The following is a 21,858-nucleotide window of genomic DNA, read 5'->3' on the forward strand; positions in this document are numbered from 1 at the left end:
GAGATGCTTCTCGTGGGACTGGCTGGCTGACAACGGGCCAGTGGATCAGGGAGTCTTGTACTAGTCGGTTTAAGCTGCTGAAAGAATCGATTCCTAAGACGAATGCAGTGGCGAAGACTGAGAAGAGGGGTGCGTTTGGCCTCCAGGGAAGGACGAGATGGTGGTACAGGGGACGGAGTAGCCTAGTGTCAACCAGGGCTGGCTTCTGGCCCCAGCTCCCCCACAGGGGCTGTGTGACCTTGCGCAAGTTACTAAACCTCTCTGAGCCTCTGTGTCTGCACCAGATTAAATAAAATAAAGCTTCTACCAAACACGGTTCTTTGCATACAGTAGGTGCTCAGAAATGTTGATTTCTTCCCTTTCCCTTTCAAGACTTAAAGGGCTGACTCAAAACAGGCAGGAGGCCCTGAGACATGTCGGCTTCCGTGTCCCCGGCATCTCGGCAGCGGCGGCCAGCTCAAAGGCCAAGCAGGCCGTGGGCGGGTGCTGGGCAGGGCTGTGCTCCTGGCCCCGGCGGGGCCGCAGAGCTGAGCAAGCCTGCGCTGCACAGACTGAGCACCTACTGATGGGAGAGTGACGAGCGGACGAGCGGGTCCCCTCGAAGACCCAGGGCTTCTCAGGAGGAGCCAGGAGTGCTGGCGGGACCTGTGGGGTCGGAGCCCCGCCCCGGAAACATCCGTGGAGCAAGGCTTCCTGTGGCTGCTTTGTCCATCTTGGGGTGGGGGAGGAGCTGTCCAGGCGGAGGAGGCAGGGAAAAGCATTGCAGGCAAGGGAACACCATGAACGAAGGCACAAAGGTGGGAAAGCCGGGTCAGTCGACCCCAAACCCCTACAGTGAGTGCTGAGGGGTTGGGCAGTGGGTCAGCTGAGCATCTTTCCCTCGGAGTCAATGGCCCGGGTGGACGGCCCTTTGCTCCTCTGGCGCCCTCCGTGTGTCCCACCCGGTGCCTTGCTGAAAGCCCTTTCATTTCTGTCTCCCCTCTGACACCCGCTGTGGGCCTGGCAACCGGACAGAGCAGGTATTATTCCCGACGCGCAGATGGGGATACCGAGGCTCAGAGAGGACAGGGGCTGCCCCCACTCAAGGCCGAAGAGGAGTGAGAGGCCTGGACTAGAATCTGGGTCCCCTGACTCCCAGCCCCACCCTTTCTCTCTCTTCTGCCTCTTGGCTCCTTGTCTTAGCGGCAACGCACACTTGGAAAGTTCCAGAGATCCTCTGTCCGGGCTTCCCACACTGCTTGGGCCCCGCAGTCCATTCCCAGTGCCCCGCTGAACTCTAGTCCGTTTCCATAGAGACAATAAGAAGAGAATCATCTCTCTGTGCACTCCAAGCCAGGCCTACGCGGGGCCACAGGCTATATTTGTCAGGGGGATACCAGTGGGATTTGCAGCTTAACTCAGGAAGCCAGCCACTTGCTCTGCAGAAATAGATACATCCAGAGCCCCGGTCATTCTGCCAGGACCCGGGGCGGGCGGGGCGGGGGAGACCAGGCCAGGGAAAACATTTCGTGGACCAGCTGGCCGTGAGGTTCAGATAAACCCGGGGTAGTTTCTGCCACACGTGCCCCTGCCTTGGTGGAAATGTTCTGCAAGAAAAGATGGCCCTGTGTGCAACTTCTCGGCCCTCACTTGGGGGAACAGGGAAGGCCTGTGCCTGGCTGACATTTACGGGAGAGCCAAGGCAGGAAGCCGAGACCGCAGGATAATTAGCGCTCCCTGGGGGGTTTGTGGCCCTTGGGGATTTGGGGAGGCAAATGACGCAGCAGAGACAAACTGTGTTTGTCAAGGTTACTTACATCGTGCAGGGGGTAGGCGGCCGAGTAGACGCCATTGGCCAGCAGGCTTGTGATGCCTTAAAAATAAAGGCAGAGAGACGATTATGGACCAAGCTGCTCCCTTCTCAGAGTGGTCCCAGGACTGTCTCAATCAACGAGAACTTTCTCAAAGCGAACCACACTTGGCTGCACAGAGCCCGGCCACCTTTCTGGGGTCTCCTCCCCGGGTTCGATCAGCAGATGATGAAAACATGCTCGATTGGCAGGATTAGGAAGACACAGAGGAAAACCCAAGAGGAAGTTACATCCGGGAGGAAGGAGGTACCCCAAACCTGCAATTCACCAACTACCCCCGTCTGCTTGAGGATCGGAAAGGAAGATTTTAAGTGGTTAGAAAAGCTGAATCATGAGAAAAATATGGATGGGAAAATTGATGGTGTCAGAAAACACGCATACAATTTGGAATTAGATTTCAGGTTGATTGGAAAAGCCAGAGGAGGCCTGCGAGCCCCGGGCGGGGGGCAGAGGCTCACTTACCGTATTTACCACATTTTCGCCTTTTACTTAAAAGGACGGGATCCTTCTTTCTTCCCTCTCCTTGCCCTGTTTATACATCGGCTATTAGTGACACGAAAAAGGGCCTGGAAGGATCGAAGCTGTATTTGGGGGAGAAAGTGCTTGCTCATGGAGGCCGGTGCAGTGCTCCGGGGGCAGTGGAACGATGGCTGGGCCCTTGCTCGCTGACCGGAGGCCTCGCACTGGGTGCATTATAAAAATTACCACACCTGCACCTCCGAAGATGTGGATTCGGGCGCCCAGCCCCAGAAGACAGAACCGAGAGGGGGTAAGGCAGGGCCCGCCGTGCACGGGGAAGGGGGTTCTCAGAGATCTGGTGTTGCTCCGCACACATCCTTGGGGACCAGCGCTGCCAAGGAACCTCCACGAAGCCCTTTGCTGGTCATGGAACCCTCTGCCTGGCCGAAGAGGCTTTCTAGGTGGTAAGTGGGTCAGATTTTTCAGTGGCCTGGCTGGCCCACTCTTTACTACTCTGCTGTGAAACCAGTTGGCAAGCGACTTTCTGAAGACCACTTAAAAACAGACCATCTCCTCGGTTTGTGATCTGGAGTGGTCAGGGCATCTGAGGGACGCTTAGAAATCCACACCAGAGAGAGGTGGGAGCGCATGGCTAAAGCCACACGAGTGGAAAGTTCACCTGCAATAACAAGTGGATGTGGGGTCTGATCCAGGCCCATTGGCTCCTCACTGTTCCTAGAATGCTCTCAACACGGTGCTGCCACAGGGCCTTTGCACAGGCTGCTTCGTCTATCTGGAAGGCTCACGCCTCACTTTCCTCAGGTCTCTGCTCAAACGTCACCTCATCAGAAAAGCCTTCTCCGATCACTGTTTCTAAATCCCCCAGCACCCCCATCCCTCTTCAACCTGCAAGACTGCATTCTGGTTTATCTGATTATTTATTATCTATGTCCCTATATATTTATTATATATCTCCTCCAGGATATAAATCCCCTGAGCGCAGGGAGCACCTGCCAGGCAGGGACAGAGCCTGGCAAGTGACAAAATCTATCAACCCTTGCTGCAAGTTGAATGAATGAATTGGGAGTGAGGCTTTCAGACAAGGAGCCAACGTGAAAGGGAGTGCAGAAAAGGATGCTTGTCTGCCTGCTCTGTCACCAGCCCTGCCAGAGAACCGGTGGGACATACAGAAACGCCCACTCTCAGGGACCACCCAGAGCAGGGATCGGCTCAGCTGAGAAGCCCCCAGACCCTGGATTCTGCAAACCTTCACAGCAACCACACGTTTCCACCGGAAGACGCTACAGGGACCCTACAGGAGCCTACGGGGAGACTGAGGTCTGAGACGCAGCGCTGGGACGAGAACAGGCTTCCTCCCCATCTGGTGACCTGGGCCATCCTGGAGGCTCTCGCTCCAGCAGAGGTGAGCCTGTGGGGACAGTTTCCTGGACTCCTCTGGACCACTGGATGGGGCCCCCACATCCACTGATTTAGGACACGAGATTAGAGACTTCAGGCCCCAAAGAGCATCCCTGTGATGGACCATCGGCCATACCGGCCAGGGGACACGCCGCGGGCCTGGCCCTGGAGGGTTCATCCTCTCCTCCCTGCATTCTGGGCCTGTCCCCAGGCACTCAGCGGCCGCGCATCTCCTTCTGCTCACCCACCACTTCCCTCTGCAGGATGCCACAGAATGAGATTCTCTCTCCTGGACGGACAGACTCTGGCTCTTCCCAGACTGCCCTGCGCCCCCCGAGCCACAGCGGTGTAACTTCAGATGCTGCTACGGCGTGATGGATGGCGCCATTAGCACTGCTCTCGGCAGGGCATCCCACAGCTCAAGAAGAAGGAGGAAAAGGCGCTCCTCTGCCCTGAAGTGTTTCACTTTAGCAAACTCAGCCTGCAGTGTGGGCAAGGGACCCGCACTGGGGGCGGCTCCCCTCTACATGCTTTAATCGGGAAGGTTTTGCATCTGCGGCTGGACCCCAAGGAGCCCAGCTGGGATGGTCTTGCGGCAGGTTCTGGAATCAGGGCGTGTGTCAAGGGGTATTTCTTTCAGCATTGCCTCGCTGGGGCTGCATCGGCCCCGGGGGGGGGGGGGTGCGCCTTCCGCTCTAAGCCATGTGTGCGTCTGGCTGCGTCCAGCCAGGGGTTGCTGCTCTGGGCCATCGCCCCCAGCTGACCCTTAACTACTTCCTGCTGGACTGTGAGGGTCAAGAGAGGGTTAAGACACCTTGGTCACCTCTCCAGCCTCCAACAGCCAGGATTTACTGCCTCTGCAGCAGCTCCACACACCACCACACACGCCTCGAACCAAAGAGGATAGCTCGGTGCTCAAAAGCGCGGGGCCGTACAACCGCCCCGCGGTCCTGGAACGGCTCTCCTGTCTGCAACAGCTACACAGGCTTAAATCAAAACCCTCTAAAAAACCCTAGGCCGGCCGCCCACCTCCCACGGAGATGATTCAGAGGCAAGATTACGGCTGGGACGCGGCCGCTGATCTCAGGCCCCAGAAATGTCCTTACCCATGCTGTACTTCGCCTTGGTACACGTTGTTCTTTTCAGAATTTCGTAGACCTATTGCGGAGACAAGGAGGGGGACGGTTACTTCGGGCAGCGACGGCGTGCAGGAACTGTCATGCGATCGCTGGACAGGGACGTGGTTGACCATCACCAGTGACGACCTCCCAGTGTTGTCCAAGGACAGACGGCAGGCTTTTGTAAGGATGCTTGGGCACAGTGTCGGGGTCTGAGGTTCTCAGGGATAAGTAAGTGCAGCTCGAACGGTTCCCATCTTTTACTTCCCTCCGTGAAGCATCAACTACGCGTCACGCTGGGCTTCAGGGTTAAGAGTTGTCCTATGCGCCCTGTGCGACAGGTTACTGTCCCTTTAGGCTGAGAGGTGAGTTGGAATTTAGAGGCACAAGGACCCAGCGAAGAGGACTCCTCCCAGGTGTAGCCCAGAATGTTCTAGAAACGGAGGGGCTGGCAGGCCTCGAGATTCCATTCTACACTGTCAGGAGGCAGCAGAGAAGCGGGCGCCTGGCAGAAGCCCCTTGAAGGGTCCCAGCCCACCCCAGCTCCGTGCCCCCTTCACTAACGACACATTTCACCCGGCAGCCTCAGGAGCCCGGCCCGGGAGTCTCCCTGCCTGGGTCTGAGTCCCGGTTCCACGACTGGCAGCTGTGTGGTCTTGAGCAAACTACCTTACTACCCTGTGCCTCAGTTTCCCCACCTGAAAAATGGGATGAAAATAATGGGCCCTACGCCGAAGATGTGCGAGTCAGAGCACATTAACCCTCTCGAAACTCTCTGCACTCTCACGACCTTCCAGTGGCCCCCCCAGGCCTCCTCTGCCCCATCTCCATCCCTCCCAGCAACCTCAGCCTCCTGGCTGCTCCTCTCACTCACCAAACCCTCTCCCGAGGCCGCAGGGCCTCCAGCCTGGCTGTTCCTCCTGCCAGAAGCGCTTGTCCCCTGAGATCTAAATGGCTCCAGGGCCACCTTAACAAACAGGCCCAGACAATGTAAAAATCTGGGGCGCACACATCCTGACACACAGGACCGTGACTCAGTTTCCTCAGCCGGCCCTTATGATTCTCTCTATCCCACAATGGCAAAGAAAAAGTGAAAGCACTCAGGTTAGAGCTGTGGCTGGTTCTCCGTCGAGGTCCGAGAGACAGAGAGAGAGAGAGAGAGAGAGAGAGAGAGAGGAGTTACCTCTTCTGGGAGCAGGCCAGCCCCGAGCTACACAGGCCGCGGATGTTTCTGCATACGTGAGTTCATTGTTGTTTATAATCACGATTTAATTAAAACGAATCAATAACATGTTCAGAACAAAAATCACGGCAGTGGCTCTATTCCAGCGTTGCGCCCAGGTTACCCTCGGGGGAGGCGCCCTCTGAGCAGGAAGCCAGACCCGTCCTCATTCTGACCCAGGCTAGGTGACTCCCGAGCTTGCGAGGCTGGGAGGGGAGGCCGGGACCCGGACCTGCCTGCCCTGCAGCGGCCGAGCCCCCCGCGCCACTGCGCCCTGCACCACTGCCCCGCGCCAGGCCGCCTGCCAGCCTCGGGATGTGGCCTGAGGGGCAGCTATCTGCCCAAGGTCAAGGGGCCACCTCCTCCCAGCCTGCACCTCTCCCCGGGGAAGAGAGAGCCACAGCCAGGCTTGGCTGCGAGGTTAATTTCTTGTTTAGATAGAAGTTGGGTCCTGGGCCGTGCACGGCCCGACTTGGCGGGCGGACAAGTTGGCGGCCGGTGGATAAACATTCAACCAATACCTTGAACAGGGCAGGCTGGCCTGGTTGGATTTCAAACCTCAGTTTGCTCATTTGGCAAAGCCTTGGAAACCTACTCCATTGCCCATCATCCTGCCAGGCCCGCCTGCGCGGAAACCTCCGGGTCTAGGGATAGGAACGCGCAAACTCCGCAAAGGGCGAGCGGCAAGGAGGCTGGAGGGATGTGCTGCGGACAGCACGCTGAAATAACCCCAGGGGTCTGGAATTCCTCTCTCTTGCCTCTTTCCTGTGGCTCCACCTGGCTCTCCTCCTCAGAGCTGGCCTGGGGCCGCGGCCCTCCCCCGGGTCCCCTGCAGCCCTCTCGGTTTTATTATTCTAATTATTTCTTTCTCAGACAATTAGAGCCGGCCTCCACCCGGGGGAGTTTCACTGAAATGAAATTATCATCCGTTTCCCCCGGGCCACCTTGCTAGAGAGCCAGCGATTTCCGCGTGCAATACTTACTATTGTGCTCCGGGTTTTGCTGTCGAAAAAGGAATCCTTGTCAGACAGGTCAAATCTGTTGAAATATCGGGAAGGAAAAGAGACACAGTTCACTGGATCGGCTCTCCGGGTTTCCAGGGCCCTGGGAAACCACCGTCCCCATTAGCTGCCACTCTCAAATTAGCGAAACAGTCCACACGCCAGATGTGACCCGACCCTGGGCATCTGGAAGAGTCTGTCTACCCGCCCCCGCCCCCAGGAGGCTCGGAGATCCACATGGGTGGAGGCGACCCCCAAGGCAAGTGTGGTCTGACCTCCCTCCCCGAGGACCCCTGCTTCCTTCTGATGAATCCTCAGCCGGCAGCTCTGAGGATGAGGATGGGCACGGTATCATTCCACCACCATTCCACCATCTGAGGATGAGGATGGGGACACTTGCAATGTTTACCAGTCTCCCTGTAATTTCCAAATGGTTTTGGTCCTGAGGTCTTGGGCCCCCAGGAGGTTGCCTGAGGCTTCCTGAGGGCAGAGGGATGTCTTTGGGATATGGTGCTCAGGGTAGAGCTGGGGAGGGTGGCTCCCCAGGGCTCCATCCCCATGGGGCCTGGAGGTGGGCTGGGCCTGGCAAGGCAGAGGACGCTGAGGGAGTCGGCCAGGGCAGAGCAGAAGGAGGCCGGGGCCCGGGGGGCCCTGGAAAGAGGGTGTCTCCTTCTACTGCCCGGGAAGCCTCTGTCCTGGAGCTGGTGGAAGGAGCTGGGCGGGGGGCGATCTCCTTCTCCCTTATTTCTTATCCTCAGCAGGATCGGGAGCCACAGTGGAGTGAAGCACATGGCCCCTGCCCTGTGACTAATACACTGCCGAGGCAGAAGCCCCAGCTCTGAGCCGAGGCCGAGCTCTTCAAGCCCCGTGGGACCAGTGGTGTCCAGGAGCCCTCCCCTCCCAGAGCTCGTCATCGAAGCCCCACCGGGTTCCCACAGCTCGAGCTTTCTATTCCCACCACTGCCCACACTCCAGCTCTGCCCGGGAGGCTCCATGGAGGCCGTGCAGCTGCCACTGACCCAGGCGGCTACGCCCCACTGCCCCTGGGGAGCAGGGGAGGAGGGAAGGTTCCAGAGCAGGTGCGGCACTGCCAGGCAACCCCACTGGCTGCGCTTCCCTGGGGCCTCAGGACTCCAGCCGGGGCTGCTTTTCAGTTCCTGCTCCCAGAGCTGGCAGCCTTCAGGGGGCTCGGTCAACCAGATCCTCTTGTGGGATCACATCCCGAGAGGGGAGAGGGACGGAGGGAGCCGATAGGAGCGAGGGCTTTGGGGCTTTAATCCAAGGCCCACACATGCCCTCACTTGGGCCCGTGTTAGTTTTCCCAAGTGTCACTCAGCAGAAGGACAAGACTCTTTGCCCCTTCATTCCTCAGTTAACAGTGACCTTGGAAATCATTTCCAGGGCCTCTTCTGTGCTCAAGAACTACAAGGTCTTATGAGAATACGCCCCAGGGGCTGGAATCCCACTTCTTTGGGGGATGGAGAACTCCCTCTGACCTCAGAGGGCTTTGTCCCACAATCTGCTTGTCTCATGTCATGTATGATGCTGCGGGGTGAAATGACCACATGGTGGGGAAGGGCAGGCAGGGGGGGCCCCCACTCACAGGTGCTGCTTCTCCCGGGAGAAGGGATAGGAGAGCCTCTTCGTGGTCTGGGGTCTGTGCTCGGCCACCTTGGGCTGGATGGGGTCTGTGATTTTCTGGAGCACGGAGTTGATCTTTTTCAGGAGGCCTCGGGTCTCGTTAATGTGATACAGCTGCGGACGAGACCGGGCAGGGGGAATCCGTGTCATCCGCTGAGCCGTGCCCCTAGAGTCTATTCTCAGACAGTCACAGAGCCATCCCACCCCACTGAGATGGCACGTCCTGGGAACAGAGCCTCCGGACGGGCCAGCACGCCCCTCTCCACACCTGGGTTTCCGGATAAATGCTGAAAGCTGAGGGTTTCAGGAGAGCCCAGCCAAATGTGCAATTATAATACATTCCAGAAACCTCTCCCCCGAACTTTACTTTTGTTTCAAAAGAAGTCATCCAGACGATTCCACTGGATTTGAAAAGGCGGGGCTGACTTACTCCTGGGCACGGCTTCAACCCTCCCGTTTTCCTCCCCACGTGCAAAGTAAATCTGGGGGACGCCTGGTTAAGCCTCGGAGGACACGCTGTCAGACTGCTGCTTAGCCGAAAGTTTTCAAACATTCAAAAGAAAAATTCCAGCTAGCTAGGAAATGTGATTAGAATGAGTCTGATGAATTAGCCGAGACACAGCCAGGATGAAAGACAGAGCGGGAGGGTTAATTGTGTTCGCGTTTAGGATAAGCTCCGTGGCTCCTTGGCCTGTGCTGTCTCCTGGTGGGGTTTGCTCCGGGGCCTCTAAAGATCACCCGGCCGCATTATACTCTCCACCATCAGGACACGGGAGCCACACTGCCCTCCCAGGGGTGGCACACAAGCTCACTCTCATCTCACGACAGCTCAGAGCCTCCCGATAACATCCGACTGCCAGCGTCTGTGTGACAGTCAGCCCTGCAGCTCCGTCTCGGGGCAGAAACATCGCCACCAACCTTCTTTGTCGGCATCTTCAGCTTTAAAAACTCCGCCTCTCTGCACAGCACGTTCCAGGGCGCGTGGATTTTCACAAACCCAACCCCGTGAATTTTAGTCTAGAGAGAGGAGAGAGGTGCTCGGTCAGGACGCGAGGCGGGGACCAGCGTCACCGTCAGCTGCAACTGCAGGTTCTGGGGCAGCTGCTACGCGGGGCGCTGTTCCCCGGCCCCTCGCTCACTCCTCTGGACGACGCTTCCCGGCGCTGTTAGAACACCCTCCTTGCAGACGGCGCAAGGAAGCTCGGGGGTGAAGTGGGCTCCTCCAGGTCTCACGGGAACAGTGGAGAGCTGGGAGGGCCTGCAGGGAGGTCCCAGACTCCAACACACCTGGGAGGTTTTCCAGGGGTTAGCCAAGGACCCCCAAAGCAGCCCCGGCAGCAAAAAAAGGGCCTTTCACAACAGTGAGCCCAGGCCCTGTGACCAAGTGGGTGAACCGGGTGTCCCCTGAGTCTCCGAGCAGGGGCGGGGAGAGGTGATGGTGAAGATGGCCCCCTCTGGGCATCTTCCTCCGGGGGGTCCGGCCACTCCTCCACCTGCGCCTGGCCTGTCCCCCCGGTTCCCTGCATCTGTACTGCCTTCATCCGCACGTGAGTGGGCGGCCTGGTCCGGGGGCTCGACGCCAGGCCCGAGTTCAAGTCCAGCCCCCCCACTAAATGGCTGTGTGCTTGGACCAGTCACTGCTCTCTGGCCCAGCGTGTCTGAACGACAGGGACGAGCAGCCCAGTGTTGCGGGGGTAACCTAAGGGCTTCGTGCGAACTGACTCCATCGACCTGCACAGCCAGCGCGATGAGAAAGGCACGACTACTGCCCCCTGCACAGATGGGAACACTGAGGCTTAAAGAGATTGGGTCACGGCCTGGGCTCCTCCAACAGTTAAAACTAGAACTCCCATACGGTCCAGCAATCCCACTTCTGGGTATACATCCGGAGGAAGCGACATCAGCATCTCAAATAGCTGCACCCCCATGTTCACTGCAGCATTATTCACAACAGCCAAGACATGGAACAGCCCAAGTGTCCATCAGTGGATGAGTGGATAAAGAAAATGTGGTATATACAAACAATGGAATATTATTCACCCCCAAAAAAGAAGGAAATTCTGCCATTTGTAGCAACGTGGATGGGGATTATGCTAAGAGAGGTAAGTCAGACAGAGAGAGACAAATACTGTATGATCTCACTTACATGTGGAATCTAAAAAAGTCAAAACCATAGAACCAGAGACTAGACTGGTGGTTGCCCGAGGCTGGGGGAAGGGAAATGGGGAGATGTTGGTCAAAGGGTATAAACTTTCAGTTATAACAAGACTAAGTTCTGAGGATCTAACGTACAGCATGATGACTCAAGTTAACAACTCGGTATTGTATGTGGAAAGTTGCTGAGAGCAGATCTTAAGCGCTCTCACCACACACACACACACACACACACACACACACACACAAAAGAGTTAACTGTGAGGTAACAGACATGTTAATTATCTTGACCTTGGTAATCACTCCACGATGTATACGTATATCAAATCATCACGTCGTACACTTTAAATATACACAGTTATACTTGTCAATTATCCCTCAATAAAGCTGGGGGAAAAAGTCAGGGCCCAGCATCCTGCAGCCAGCAGGCGTGGGGCCCAAATTCTAACGCAGGCCGTGCTGCCCAGTCCCCACTCTTCACCATGGATGAGACCTCGATGCCCCAACGACTCTCTGTTCTTTTCTATTCCCCCTGGAATTTTGTGTGTAAGAGATTCACTTTATCGAGTGGACAGCGTCAACGCGGTAGTAACACGTGTTCCCATCAAAGACACACGTACTATCAACAAACTGTCCGGTCGCCCCGAGATAACTGGGATGCCCCGCGGCGTGGACGTCATTGCAACAAAAAGCAAAGAAACACGAGGTTTCCCTGAGCCAGAGGGGGGTCCACGGCCCGCCAGACTTCTCAAGGCTGAGAGCGTGGCCACAGAAAATGGGATCATTGCAAGTTTTTGGCAAAAACTGAGCTGAAGTCACTCGGGGATGACGTCTAAGAAAAAACTCCTCGGTGGCCCAAATACACTTGCCGACTGGAAGCCCGCGAAAACTGACGTTCACAGGAGCCCAGGAGAAGCCCGGCCTCGAGCAGCGAGAGGCAGAGCTTCCGGGTCCAGCAGAAAGAGCTACAGATGGAGGGATGGACCCGCTCTGTGCCTTCCAGTGACCCTGCCCCACATCCCACCTGGGGAAGGGAACTTCCCTGACACTGAGTTCCATTTGGGGCTTCTTCCCCACCCTGAGAGAAGGGCAAACACCTGCTGGGTGAATCCTGGCTCATCCCTCCACCACTGAACCTGACATTGAGGCCCCCACGTCCCTGGAGGAGCTGTCCTTTCCCGGGGGCCTCAGCCGCGCTGCCTCTGCACAGGCCTCCTCCGTGCAGCCCCAGCACTCGGGCGAGTCCCGCCCGGGGCCTCCGTGCTCGCTGGCCCCACTGCCCACGGCGGCACAGTGTAGGTACTCCACAAGTGTTTGTTGAATGACTAAATGAAGGCCAATGCCAATCATCATCATAAGAGTAATATTAATGATGAGGTTGAGAAGGCTGAGATCTCTGAGTGCTTCTGTGCCGGTCCCTGCTTCATGCATTTACGTGTGTTAAGTCATTTATTCCTCACAACAAGCCTGTGAGGTAGGGCCTCCCACTGTCCTCATCCTGGAGCTGAGGAAGGTGAGGCAGAGAGGGGTGCACTACGCTAGCTTGCTGAATCAGTGTCCTCGGGCTGTTGTAACAGACAACCACAAACTGGGCAGCTTAGAACAGCACAAATTCATTCCCTCCCAGTTCTGGAGGCCAGAAGTCTGAGATCAAGCTGTCACAGGGCCGCGCGCCCTCCGGAGGCTCTAGGGGAGGGTCCTTCCTGCCTCATCCAGCTGCTGGGGGCCCCAGGCGTTCCCAGGCTTGTGGCCGCATCACTCCGGTCTCTGCCTCCATCGTGCACGGCCTTCTCCCCGTGAGTCAAATCTCCCTCTCCTTTCTCTTCCAAGGATACTTGTCACTGGATGGCGGGCCCACTCTAAATCCAGAATGATCTTGTCTAGAAATGCTTAACTTAATCATATCTGCAAAGACCTTTGTTCCAAATAATTCCACCTTTTCTCAGGTTCCAGGTGGACACAGCTCTCCTGGGCCACCATTTGGCCCACTCCATGTGTCACAAAGCTGTAGGCCAGACCCTACAGTGCTTTGTGCAGGGAGCCCAGCTCAGCAGTTGGAGAAGCTTCCAAGAAGCGTCTGGAGGCCCGAGGCAGCTTTAAGGAGACAAGCCAGGACAAGGGCACGCAGGCACAGGGGCCCAACAGGCAAGGCTCAGAGGTGTGCCGGCGCCGGGCACGTCTGCAGGGGGCCTGGAGCCCCGAAACGGCAGCCCAGGGCTTGTGAACCTACAGATCTCAGCACGGGCTAGAGGCGGCAGCCCGGGGGCTCTGGGGAGGAGAGCCCAAATCCCTCTGCTGCCCTTGAGGGGCAGGTTGGGTGTCAAGTGGACACCACGCGAGGCCACGGGACTTAGAGGCCTTGGGATCAAGTGGCCTGGGTCAGAGTCCTGCCTCGTCCCTGTGTGGTCTCGGGCAAATGACTCGACCTCTCTGAGCCTGCAAATCTTTGCCATACTAGACTTGCTTCACAGTTGGGGGAGCTCCTGATGCCCAGCCCCCCGCTGGCAGGAGAGGTCAGGACAATGAGGGGCTGTTGCCTCCACCCAGGATCACCTCTCTGGCCGGCTGCAAGGCGGCTGAGACCGCACCTGCTTACGTGCACGGGCTCCTTTGGTCAAGAAGCTAGAAGCCACCTCCCCAGCCCAGGGAGCCCTGGAGGCCCTGAGACCGAAGCGGCGGTGCCATCGGTCCTGTTGACTCACGGGCACGGGGCCGACCTCGTGGGGCACCCCGAGCACGAAGTGACCTCGACAGCCCACGTGCGGCCGAACCCATCTCTTCCCATCACAGACCCGGGTTTATTTCTGTGCACTGCCCACCGCACGCACAGACCCAAAATACATTCTCCCGAGTCCAGGGAGATGTCCCTCGACGGTGGTCAAGGAGCGGGGGCCGCGGCCGGCCTCCCTGGGAAACACGCTCCCGTTTACGGGAGCCGCAGGGTTTCTCCCAGGAAACATCTGGTGGGATTTGGGAAAAGGGTCGTGGGACCAGTTTGGCAAAAGCACATATGGGATGTTTTTTGAAACCGTCCTGCCCGGCCTGACCACAGCCCGCCCCCAGAGGGAAGGAACCGAGCCGGCTGGGGCCCCTCGCCTCAGCCAGATGTCCCGGGGCAGTGGGTTCTGTCCCGACTCTGGTCCCTCGTGCTGGGGAACTCGGAGGCCACAGCCCTGCCACGGCGTGGGGGCCGGGAGGGCCCAACTTGGCCAGGCCACGGGGCTCTGGAGGGGACGGGGTCAGGACCCCCACATGGCGCCCAACCAGAGGGGTGGGAGCGGGGCGAGGGTGCTCCATTTCGAGCCCGACTCGCAAAACCTGTGACCTCACCAGAATTGTTTCTGGCATTTTCCTTTTGGAAGGAAGAAGAAAATCACAAAAACACAAACAAAAACATCCCCGTGGGGGATTCGTGGTGGTTGGGGATGCCAAGGGGTCCTGTCTACACCCCCACGGCTGCCTGAGGGCCTGGACGTTCTAAGGCACGGGCTGGGGCCGGCCCTGTGGCTTAGCAGTTAAGTGCGTGCGCTCCGCTGCTGGCGGCCCAGGTTCGGATCCCGGGTGCGCACCGACGCGCCGCTTCTCCGGCCATGCTGAGGCCGCGTCCCACATACAGCAACTAGAAGGATGTGCAGCTATGACATACAACTGTCTACTGGGGCTTTGGGAAAAAAAACGAGGAGGATTGGCAGTAGATGTTAGCTCAGGAAAAAAAAAAAAACAACTAAAAAAAAACAAACAAAAAAACTAAGTCACGGGCTGGACCGCGTGCTTCTCGCATCCCTTCACGGCCACCATCCATGTATGGCTAAAGCGAGGGCTCGGAAATTGCTGGAAGGTTTGCACCAGAAAGGACTGAACGTGGGCCGTTCCTGGTTGCCACTGGCTCCACAGAATGGTCAGCGCTGCCTCATCACCCACCCTGACCCCCACAGGCTGCTTCACGCCCCGGAGGGCACCTTTCCTGAAATCAGGGAATTGGGGTCCCCAGTGTCGTGGAGCCACTAGGAGGGGCCTCTCCAGACTCCACCCTGGCACAGGGCCAGCTGGGAGCCACGGGCAGTGTGCCGTGCACACAGCAGGGACGCAAAGACCCTTCCGAGCACAGTCCAGCAGGGGCAGCCCGGGAGGGGCCTAGGCAGATTCCCGTCTCTCTCCGTCCTCAGCTGGCTTCCCCAGCTCCCAGTGAGGACACTGCCTCCCTGGGTGGGCGTCAGGAGGCCCGAGGAAGGGGGCGCAGGCCTCTTCCAGACCCTGCTCTTGGAACTCTCCGGGGCTGCCCTCTGGGAGGGTTCGCGGCCTCTGCAACCGACAGGTTTCCGAGGCACGAGACGCCCAGAGCGGCATCTCCAGTCAGTCCCGGGTGAGCAGGCGCGTTCCCGGCAGCAGCCGCATCTGTCGGCTCTTGCTGTTGGCACCGCGTCCTGCACGCATGTGAGCTGGAACGCTGGTTCTGGGCCGGATTTGTCTGTTTAGTGGACCGATACGTCCCTGGGATGGAGGGAGCGCCTGGCACAGGTAGGTGCCCGATGATATTTACCGAGTAGCCATGAAGGAAGAGGGGGGACGGTCCTTCTGAGCACCTTGAGTGCGCCCGCCGAGGGCGCCCCGGCACTCAGACGCTCGCACGGTCCTCTCCCTGACCTCCCACAGGCATCTCTGGGTCCACTTTACTACACAAGGACAAGGCACGGGGAAGGCTGGAGCTTGCCCTGGGGATGGCCCCGACTCGAGCGTGCCCGCCCTCCACCCACGTGGCTCCCTGGAGGGCGTGGGAGACGCTCTTAGTCACTGGGCGTGGGTCTGTGTGGAGAGGTCACCCGCTAACTGGCATTTCCCACTTCGTGGGTACTGCTGACCATGTCTCCACTGCCTAGGAGGAGCAGCTTCTGATGGCTCGGGCACGATCACATCACGTGCTGGTGCAAGCAGGCCCTCTGCACCGTCTTAGTGCCGTCCGGACTCGTCTCAAGGGAGCCAGGGACCCAACGAATGCTGTATCTGTGGGGGGCCGGGAAAGTGCACAGGAACAGGGCCGGGGGCATCTTTACCCCCAGCCCTTGGCACAGGGTCTGGCCCCCCAGGCCTGGCTTGTTGAAGGACTATTTAGTAAGTAAATCAACAGAAAATATTCATTCTTGGTCCTGCTTCTGTGATAGGCGAGTGGATTACTCAGATCCACCCTCCCATGGAAGACAATAAAAAATGCCAGACAAAAACATAAAATAAACGTCACAGCCTTCAAGTTGCTGAAGAGCTGAGAAGAGAGCACGGCTCTGCCAGGCCCAGAGGACTGACCAAGATCCTGTCGCCCCCAGGGCATCTACCGGCATGGCCACTTGGGCTGGAGTGGGGGATGGAAGTGTCAGCCCCAGGCCCGCCCAAGATGGGGAGTCTCATAGGAGAACTACCCTGGAGCTGGACCCCCATGAGCCCCCCCGGAAAGGGCCCCCCTCCTCCAACCCTGAAAAATTGCAAGGAAGGTGGTCCTGGGGGGAAGAGAGGAGGAAATCACCTCTAGAAGTCCTGCTCCCCAAAGGCCACGGCCCCAGTGGGTCTGGGGACCTCAGACTGCGACTTTGGTTCAAGATGGTTCCATCTGTTACGCCTTCAGATGTGTGATGGACGCAAGCCCCAAGCCTTTCCGGACAAGGGTCCTTCCTCCAGGCCCTGGGGATCCCCCAGGGGTTATGTAAGGGCAGTGACCAGCGGGCAGGAGCAAGAGGCCCCGGGACGGGAGACAGCTGGAGGAGAACCAGCAGAGGCGACCCCTCGGCCCCGGGATTCTGGGAGGATTAGATGGCTAATAAATCAGCTGTGCTCACCTCGTCTAAAGAAATAAACCTCGAGACAGAGAAGTTCTGCAAAGGACAGGAAACTATTAAAAACGGACATAGCCAACTTGGAAAAGAACCAAACAGAACTTCCAGAAATAAAGAAGGATCCTAACGAGAACGAAAAACTCCACAGACACGTCTGAAAATACTCAACCTCTCCAAGGAAAGGAAGACGCGTGAGGGGAGAGCAGGGGGTGCCTGTAAGGACGGCCCCCCGGCTCTGCAGAAAGAAAAACCTGCCCTGATGTTTAGCATCTGCCAGTTTCCACGGTGTAAACACTCTCGCCGTGGCCTATTTCAAGCTACCAAGGGGTTAACAGAATTCATGATGGGCCAGAAAGAGAAGGACTCTGGCACAGCGGGCCTGGAGGATGCCAAACTGCAGCCAGAATGGCAAAGATGTCACCCCAACCAACTGGGACCCAAGCAGAGTTGTGCAACCGCCCTCGGGGGACTTTAAAGACACAGCTTTAGGAAAATGGCCAGGATTCACTTTAAAAGAAGCGTGCTTCCAGAAAACGAAGACAGCCGCAAAGGAAGTCAGGCAGGGTGTATAAAAGCCTTAGCAGAAGACTAGAGATATAAAACCTTTAGAGCCAAAGAAATGCATGTGCAATGGCGGAATTATGAACGGAGAAAGGACAGCTTCTGGACTAGACTAGAGGCCCCTGACATCATGCGAGAGGCCCCTTCTTCTTCCCATGGGGGGGGCACTGAGCCCGGGGGCCGGGGTCGGGGGCTGGAGACTGCGAGGTTCAGGGCAAAGAGCACGAAATTAGAAGCCCGGAGGGACCCAGGTTCAAGAGCTCGTCCCGCCCGTGTGGGCCCTGTGGCCTCGGTCTCCTTGCTCCACGTCTCAGAGCCTCAGCTCCTCTCTTTAAAGGGGGTCTGACTCCTCCATCACTTCTTCATGGCGGGCGAGGGAGCCCACATGGGGTGGGGTGGGTGGGGTTTTGCTTCCAGACCAACGCGTTCCCCGAGAACATTTGTCCTCTCGTATCTCGATGCTGGGATTAGACCTCAGGTTTCTCAAAGTCAAGGACCCCCCACCCCCAACCCCCCAGGGGGCTGTGAGGAGGGGCCCGCCGCGCCCCCTCCGGTGCTGAGGGCCGGGCTCCAGTTAGCCAAGCCCAGACCCCTCTTGGACACCCGCGCTTGCCCCCAGGCCTCAGCTGGAAACTGCAAGAAACAGCCCCCCTCCCTCTCCTGTGACCACGGCAACCCTGCCGGCCACCGGCCCCGGTCACCTGGTGGGGGACACGGACAGGAGTCATCTCCACGTGCCGGAGAACCCTGCCCTTCCCATCAGGCAGGAAGGAAGCTGTTGCTCGGGTCACGGGAGCCGTGAACGGCAGCCTCCGCCCGAGGGCTGCAGGCGAGGGGGTGCTCATGCTCTCAACCTCGCCCACGCTCCACGAGGAAGGGGGTGCCATCACTTCCATTGTACAGATGGGAAAACCGAGGCCCAGAGAGGGGAAGCCACTTGCCCAAGGTGGCTCAGCCAGGAAGTGGCGGAGCGGGGCCTGAACCCGCACAGGGAGCTCAGAGGCGGCGTCCTCACCACCCCACTGTGCGCCCCGAAGTCTGTTCTGGAAGCAGCGCCCATTCTCCCGCAGCCAGTTCCCAGCTTGCTCCTCAAAAGCAACATCTGCAAAGATGAGAAACAGATGCCGCGGAAGGGCCACACCAGCTTCAGAGGAGGAATGCCGAGCAGCAACAGCCGGCCAGCCGGGGCGCCTAGGTGAACCCCGGAGGGCAGCATGAAAGCAAGCAGACCTCACATGGCTCTGCTGTTCGCGGCCTCAACGGTTCTGCCAAAGCCGGGGTCAAGTTCAGCCTCGGGGCGGCGCGGGCCGCGGCCACCCCCAGCACACACAGCAGGGATTTCAGTGTGTGGCCTTCTCGGCAACGACCCACAGACATATAAATAATGTCCAGTGGGCTTTGAGGCTGGACTTGAAAAATGCTGATGGGTCTCAGTTGCAGGGAGACACATTGGCTACAAACTGCCCTTGTCCCTTTAACGGGGGCCCTGGAAGCTGACCCCACTGCGGTCAGGGGAGGGGAGAGAGAGAGACTGACTCTCCTGGAGAAGGAAGGCCTGGGCCTCCTGCCTCGATGACCCTTTTTCTTCCCGTCATTTCTGCTCATGCGTGCTGTCCCAGGGGCGTCTCTGACATGGGACCCCTCTTGGATCCTCATGCATGAAACTGACTTTGAGGGCCGTCCTCTGGATGAAGGTGCCAAAGCTTTTCCCAACACCCAGGGTCTCTCTCTTGCAGGCGTCTGGGGAAGCAGTTTTCAAATTGGGTTCCTCTGAGCCTGGGTGAGGTAGCTGGGGGGGACAGTGGGAGACCCATGGTCACAGCCTGTCGGCCAGGCTCAGCCGTCGTGTGTCCTGTACGTGGGGTTGTAAGAGTGTAGGTCGGAAAGCACTCAGCGGCTCGCTTCCTAGAGACCCACCACTTCTGTTCCACGGACACGGGGCCCTGTGGTCAGTGCTGGGGTCTCTGTCTGGGGTTACCTCTGGGGCGTCGAACAGTGGATCGGGGGCTTGTGTGGACGCTGGGGGACCTTCTCTGGGGATGCTTCTGCTGGCTCATGGGGAAAAAAGCCTGCAAAACCCTCACACCTCAAAGTATGGTCCAGGATCAGCTGCCGCCACACGCCTCGGGAGCAGGTTAGAAACGCAGGCTCGGGCCGCCCCAGACCTGCTGAATCAGAGCCTGCAGCCTGACAAGATTCCAAGGGGTTCCTGTGCAAAGCCCGGGCCCTGCAGTGAGGCAGCCAGGCGAAGGCCGGAGCCCCCAGACCACCCGCCCTGCTCTGTCCCCCAACCACAGACCATATCTCCCCTGCTCGCTGCTGGCACCTCTAGCGGCCATGCGTGAGCCACTCCAGTCCCCGGATAACCTCCTCAGTGCAGAGCCTCAGCTGTCGTAGTGGGGTGAACGGTGCCCCCCAAAAGAGATGTCTGCGTCTTAACCCCCCCACCTGTGAATGGGACCTTATCTGGAAATAGGGTCTTTGCAGATGAAATCAAGTTAAGATAAGGTCATACTGGATCAGGGTGGGCCCTAAACGAAATGACTGATGTCCTTACAAGAGGAGAGACACAGACACACACACAGAGGAGCAGGCCACTCGAAGACGGAGGCAGACACTGGAAGGATTCCACCACAAGCCAAGGAACACCTGGAGCCCCCAGAAGCTGCAAGAGGCAGAGGCAGGAAGGATCCTTTCCCAGATCCCCCAGAGGGGGCAAGTTCCAGCCGACACCTTGATTTTGGACTTCTGGCCTCCAGAACTGGGAGGGAATCAGTCTGTGCTGTTTCAAGCCCCCTGGGTTGTGGTCATTTGTTACAGCCGCCCCCGGAGGCTGCTATGCGTCCCTAAGAACCGGGCCCCACTGTGTCCTCAGCCGGGTCGTCTTCCTCACGTCATCATGGGATTTCTTCACAGCAATAAAGCCCCTGACTGGGAGAGGGCAAGCAGAGGGGCCCCGTCCGTGTGGGGCTCGCAGCCTACGAGCAGCACAGCCTCACATACCCGCTGGCCCCTCCGGGAGCAAAGGCAGGTCACCTCTGTGCTGCCAGTGACCTCCACGCGGCCGCCTGGTCATGGCTGCGGAAGGCCGGGCCAGTAGACAGTCTGGAGGGGCCCCACCCCTCGGGGGCTTGTTTATTTATCTCCCATCCCTCCAGTTCCCTCTTCTCCTTTTGCCTCCATCCAGCTTTGAAAGCAGGGTTTCTCAACCAGGGGTGACATTAGCCCCCGGGGGACAATGTCTGGGGACATTTCTGGTTGCATGACCAAAGCCAGGGATGCTGCGCAGTATCGGATGCCAGTAGTGCCAAAGCTGAGGACGCCGGCTTTAGAGCAATGACTCGTTATCCTTTGGGGGTCATTGAGCATTTGTGTATCTGATGGATTCTATAGATTTTTCTCCCCAGGAAAGTGCACATAAGCCCCCGATTTTGCTTCCAGTTGGGTAAGATTGTGCAACGGGCTCTCTCGGAGGCTATCTTATTTCCAAAACTGCAAGCCCTTTCACTCCTTGTAATCTGAGCACAGCCCCGGGAAGGATTCAGTAGCTAGGCTGCCTCTGCCCCTGGAACAACTAGGACGGTGGCTATGGGTTAATCACGCTGGCAGGGGCCCACGCACACCCCAGGACCTGCGTGCACCCACACGGCCTTTGAACGGATTCCGGTTCTGCCTGTCTCGGGCGGCGGGTGAATGCAACAGGCTGCCGCAGGGGAGGCTGTTTCAACAACCCTGGCCTAGTTCATCTCAGATGAAAGCTCCAGAATTATGGGGTGGGCTTGTAAAACACGGTTTATGATCTGAGAGACTCCAGCAGGAAGACGGTACACACCCAACTTCAGCCACTTTGAAAACGTGAACCGTCTAGTCTACACCGCAGTAACACGTTCATGTTGAAAACAGCCCGATCCACGGCTGAAAAGCCTCTTTGCTCCAGAGCCAAATTATCGATGACATTTTGGGGCCACTTATTAGGAAAACTAGATCTTTTCTGGTGACAGACCAATGTCTTTATATCTGCTCTGTATTTCAAAGTCATGAGAGAGAATAAAGGTTTTAAAAAGACAGGTGTGATGTAGTATTTAAATGGACTTGGAAAGGCTCTTTTCTCGCTTCTTCTTGGGACTGCTATGCCCACTCAATATGACCACTAAAATATGATATAACATTAACATCAGCCAATAAGAATTTGCCACGTGCCAGACTCCAAGTTAAGCACTTTACTCACGATAACCCAGTGATGTAAATACTACTGTTATCTCCATTTGACGTATGGGGAAACTGAGGCCTAAGGAGCTCAATGAGTCCTGCAAAGATAGGTAGAGGGTCTGGCATCTGGCCAGGGTCAGTCTGAAGTACCAGACCTCGCAGGGGTCCCTATAAGCTTGAGATTTTAAAGTCGTGGTCAGGAAAGGATGACAAGGACAGAGAGCAAATCCCTCGGCGAACAGACAAGGCACAGGTCGCAGAGAGCCCGAGATTGCGGCTCCGCACGCCCAGCTCCCGGGCGAGGCCTCTGCCCCCCAGCCTCCCTCCAGCCTCCCCCGCCTCTGACGGAGCCATTTGTTCCTCTAGTTATAAAATGACAGGTTGGCGTCAAGTCTGCATAGT

General features: G+C 57.7%; 1 protein-coding gene across 1 annotated transcript in view; it reads right to left on the minus strand.

Moving 5' to 3' along the window:
- ANO1 (anoctamin 1) overlaps nucleotides 1-21,858 on the minus strand; it is an 87,442-nt gene that overhangs the window by 56,327 nt on the left and 9,257 nt on the right. Inside the window, exons 3-8 of the mRNA XM_058526186.1 lie at nucleotides 9,629-9,727; nucleotides 8,673-8,824; nucleotides 7,052-7,106; nucleotides 4,835-4,886; nucleotides 2,313-2,378; nucleotides 1,797-1,852 (exon numbers count right to left, since the gene is read on the minus strand). Coding sequence (XP_058382169.1) covers nucleotides 1,797-1,852; nucleotides 2,313-2,378; nucleotides 4,835-4,886; nucleotides 7,052-7,106; nucleotides 8,673-8,824; nucleotides 9,629-9,727 — 480 coding nt within the window. The remainder of the gene's footprint in view (nucleotides 1-1,796; nucleotides 1,853-2,312; nucleotides 2,379-4,834; nucleotides 4,887-7,051; nucleotides 7,107-8,672; nucleotides 8,825-9,628; nucleotides 9,728-21,858) is intronic.

The sequence above is a fragment of the Diceros bicornis genome, chromosome 31, assembly GCF_020826845.1.
Source record: "Diceros bicornis minor isolate mBicDic1 chromosome 31, mDicBic1.mat.cur, whole genome shotgun sequence".
Taxonomy (NCBI): Eukaryota; Metazoa; Chordata; class Mammalia; order Perissodactyla; family Rhinocerotidae; genus Diceros; species Diceros bicornis.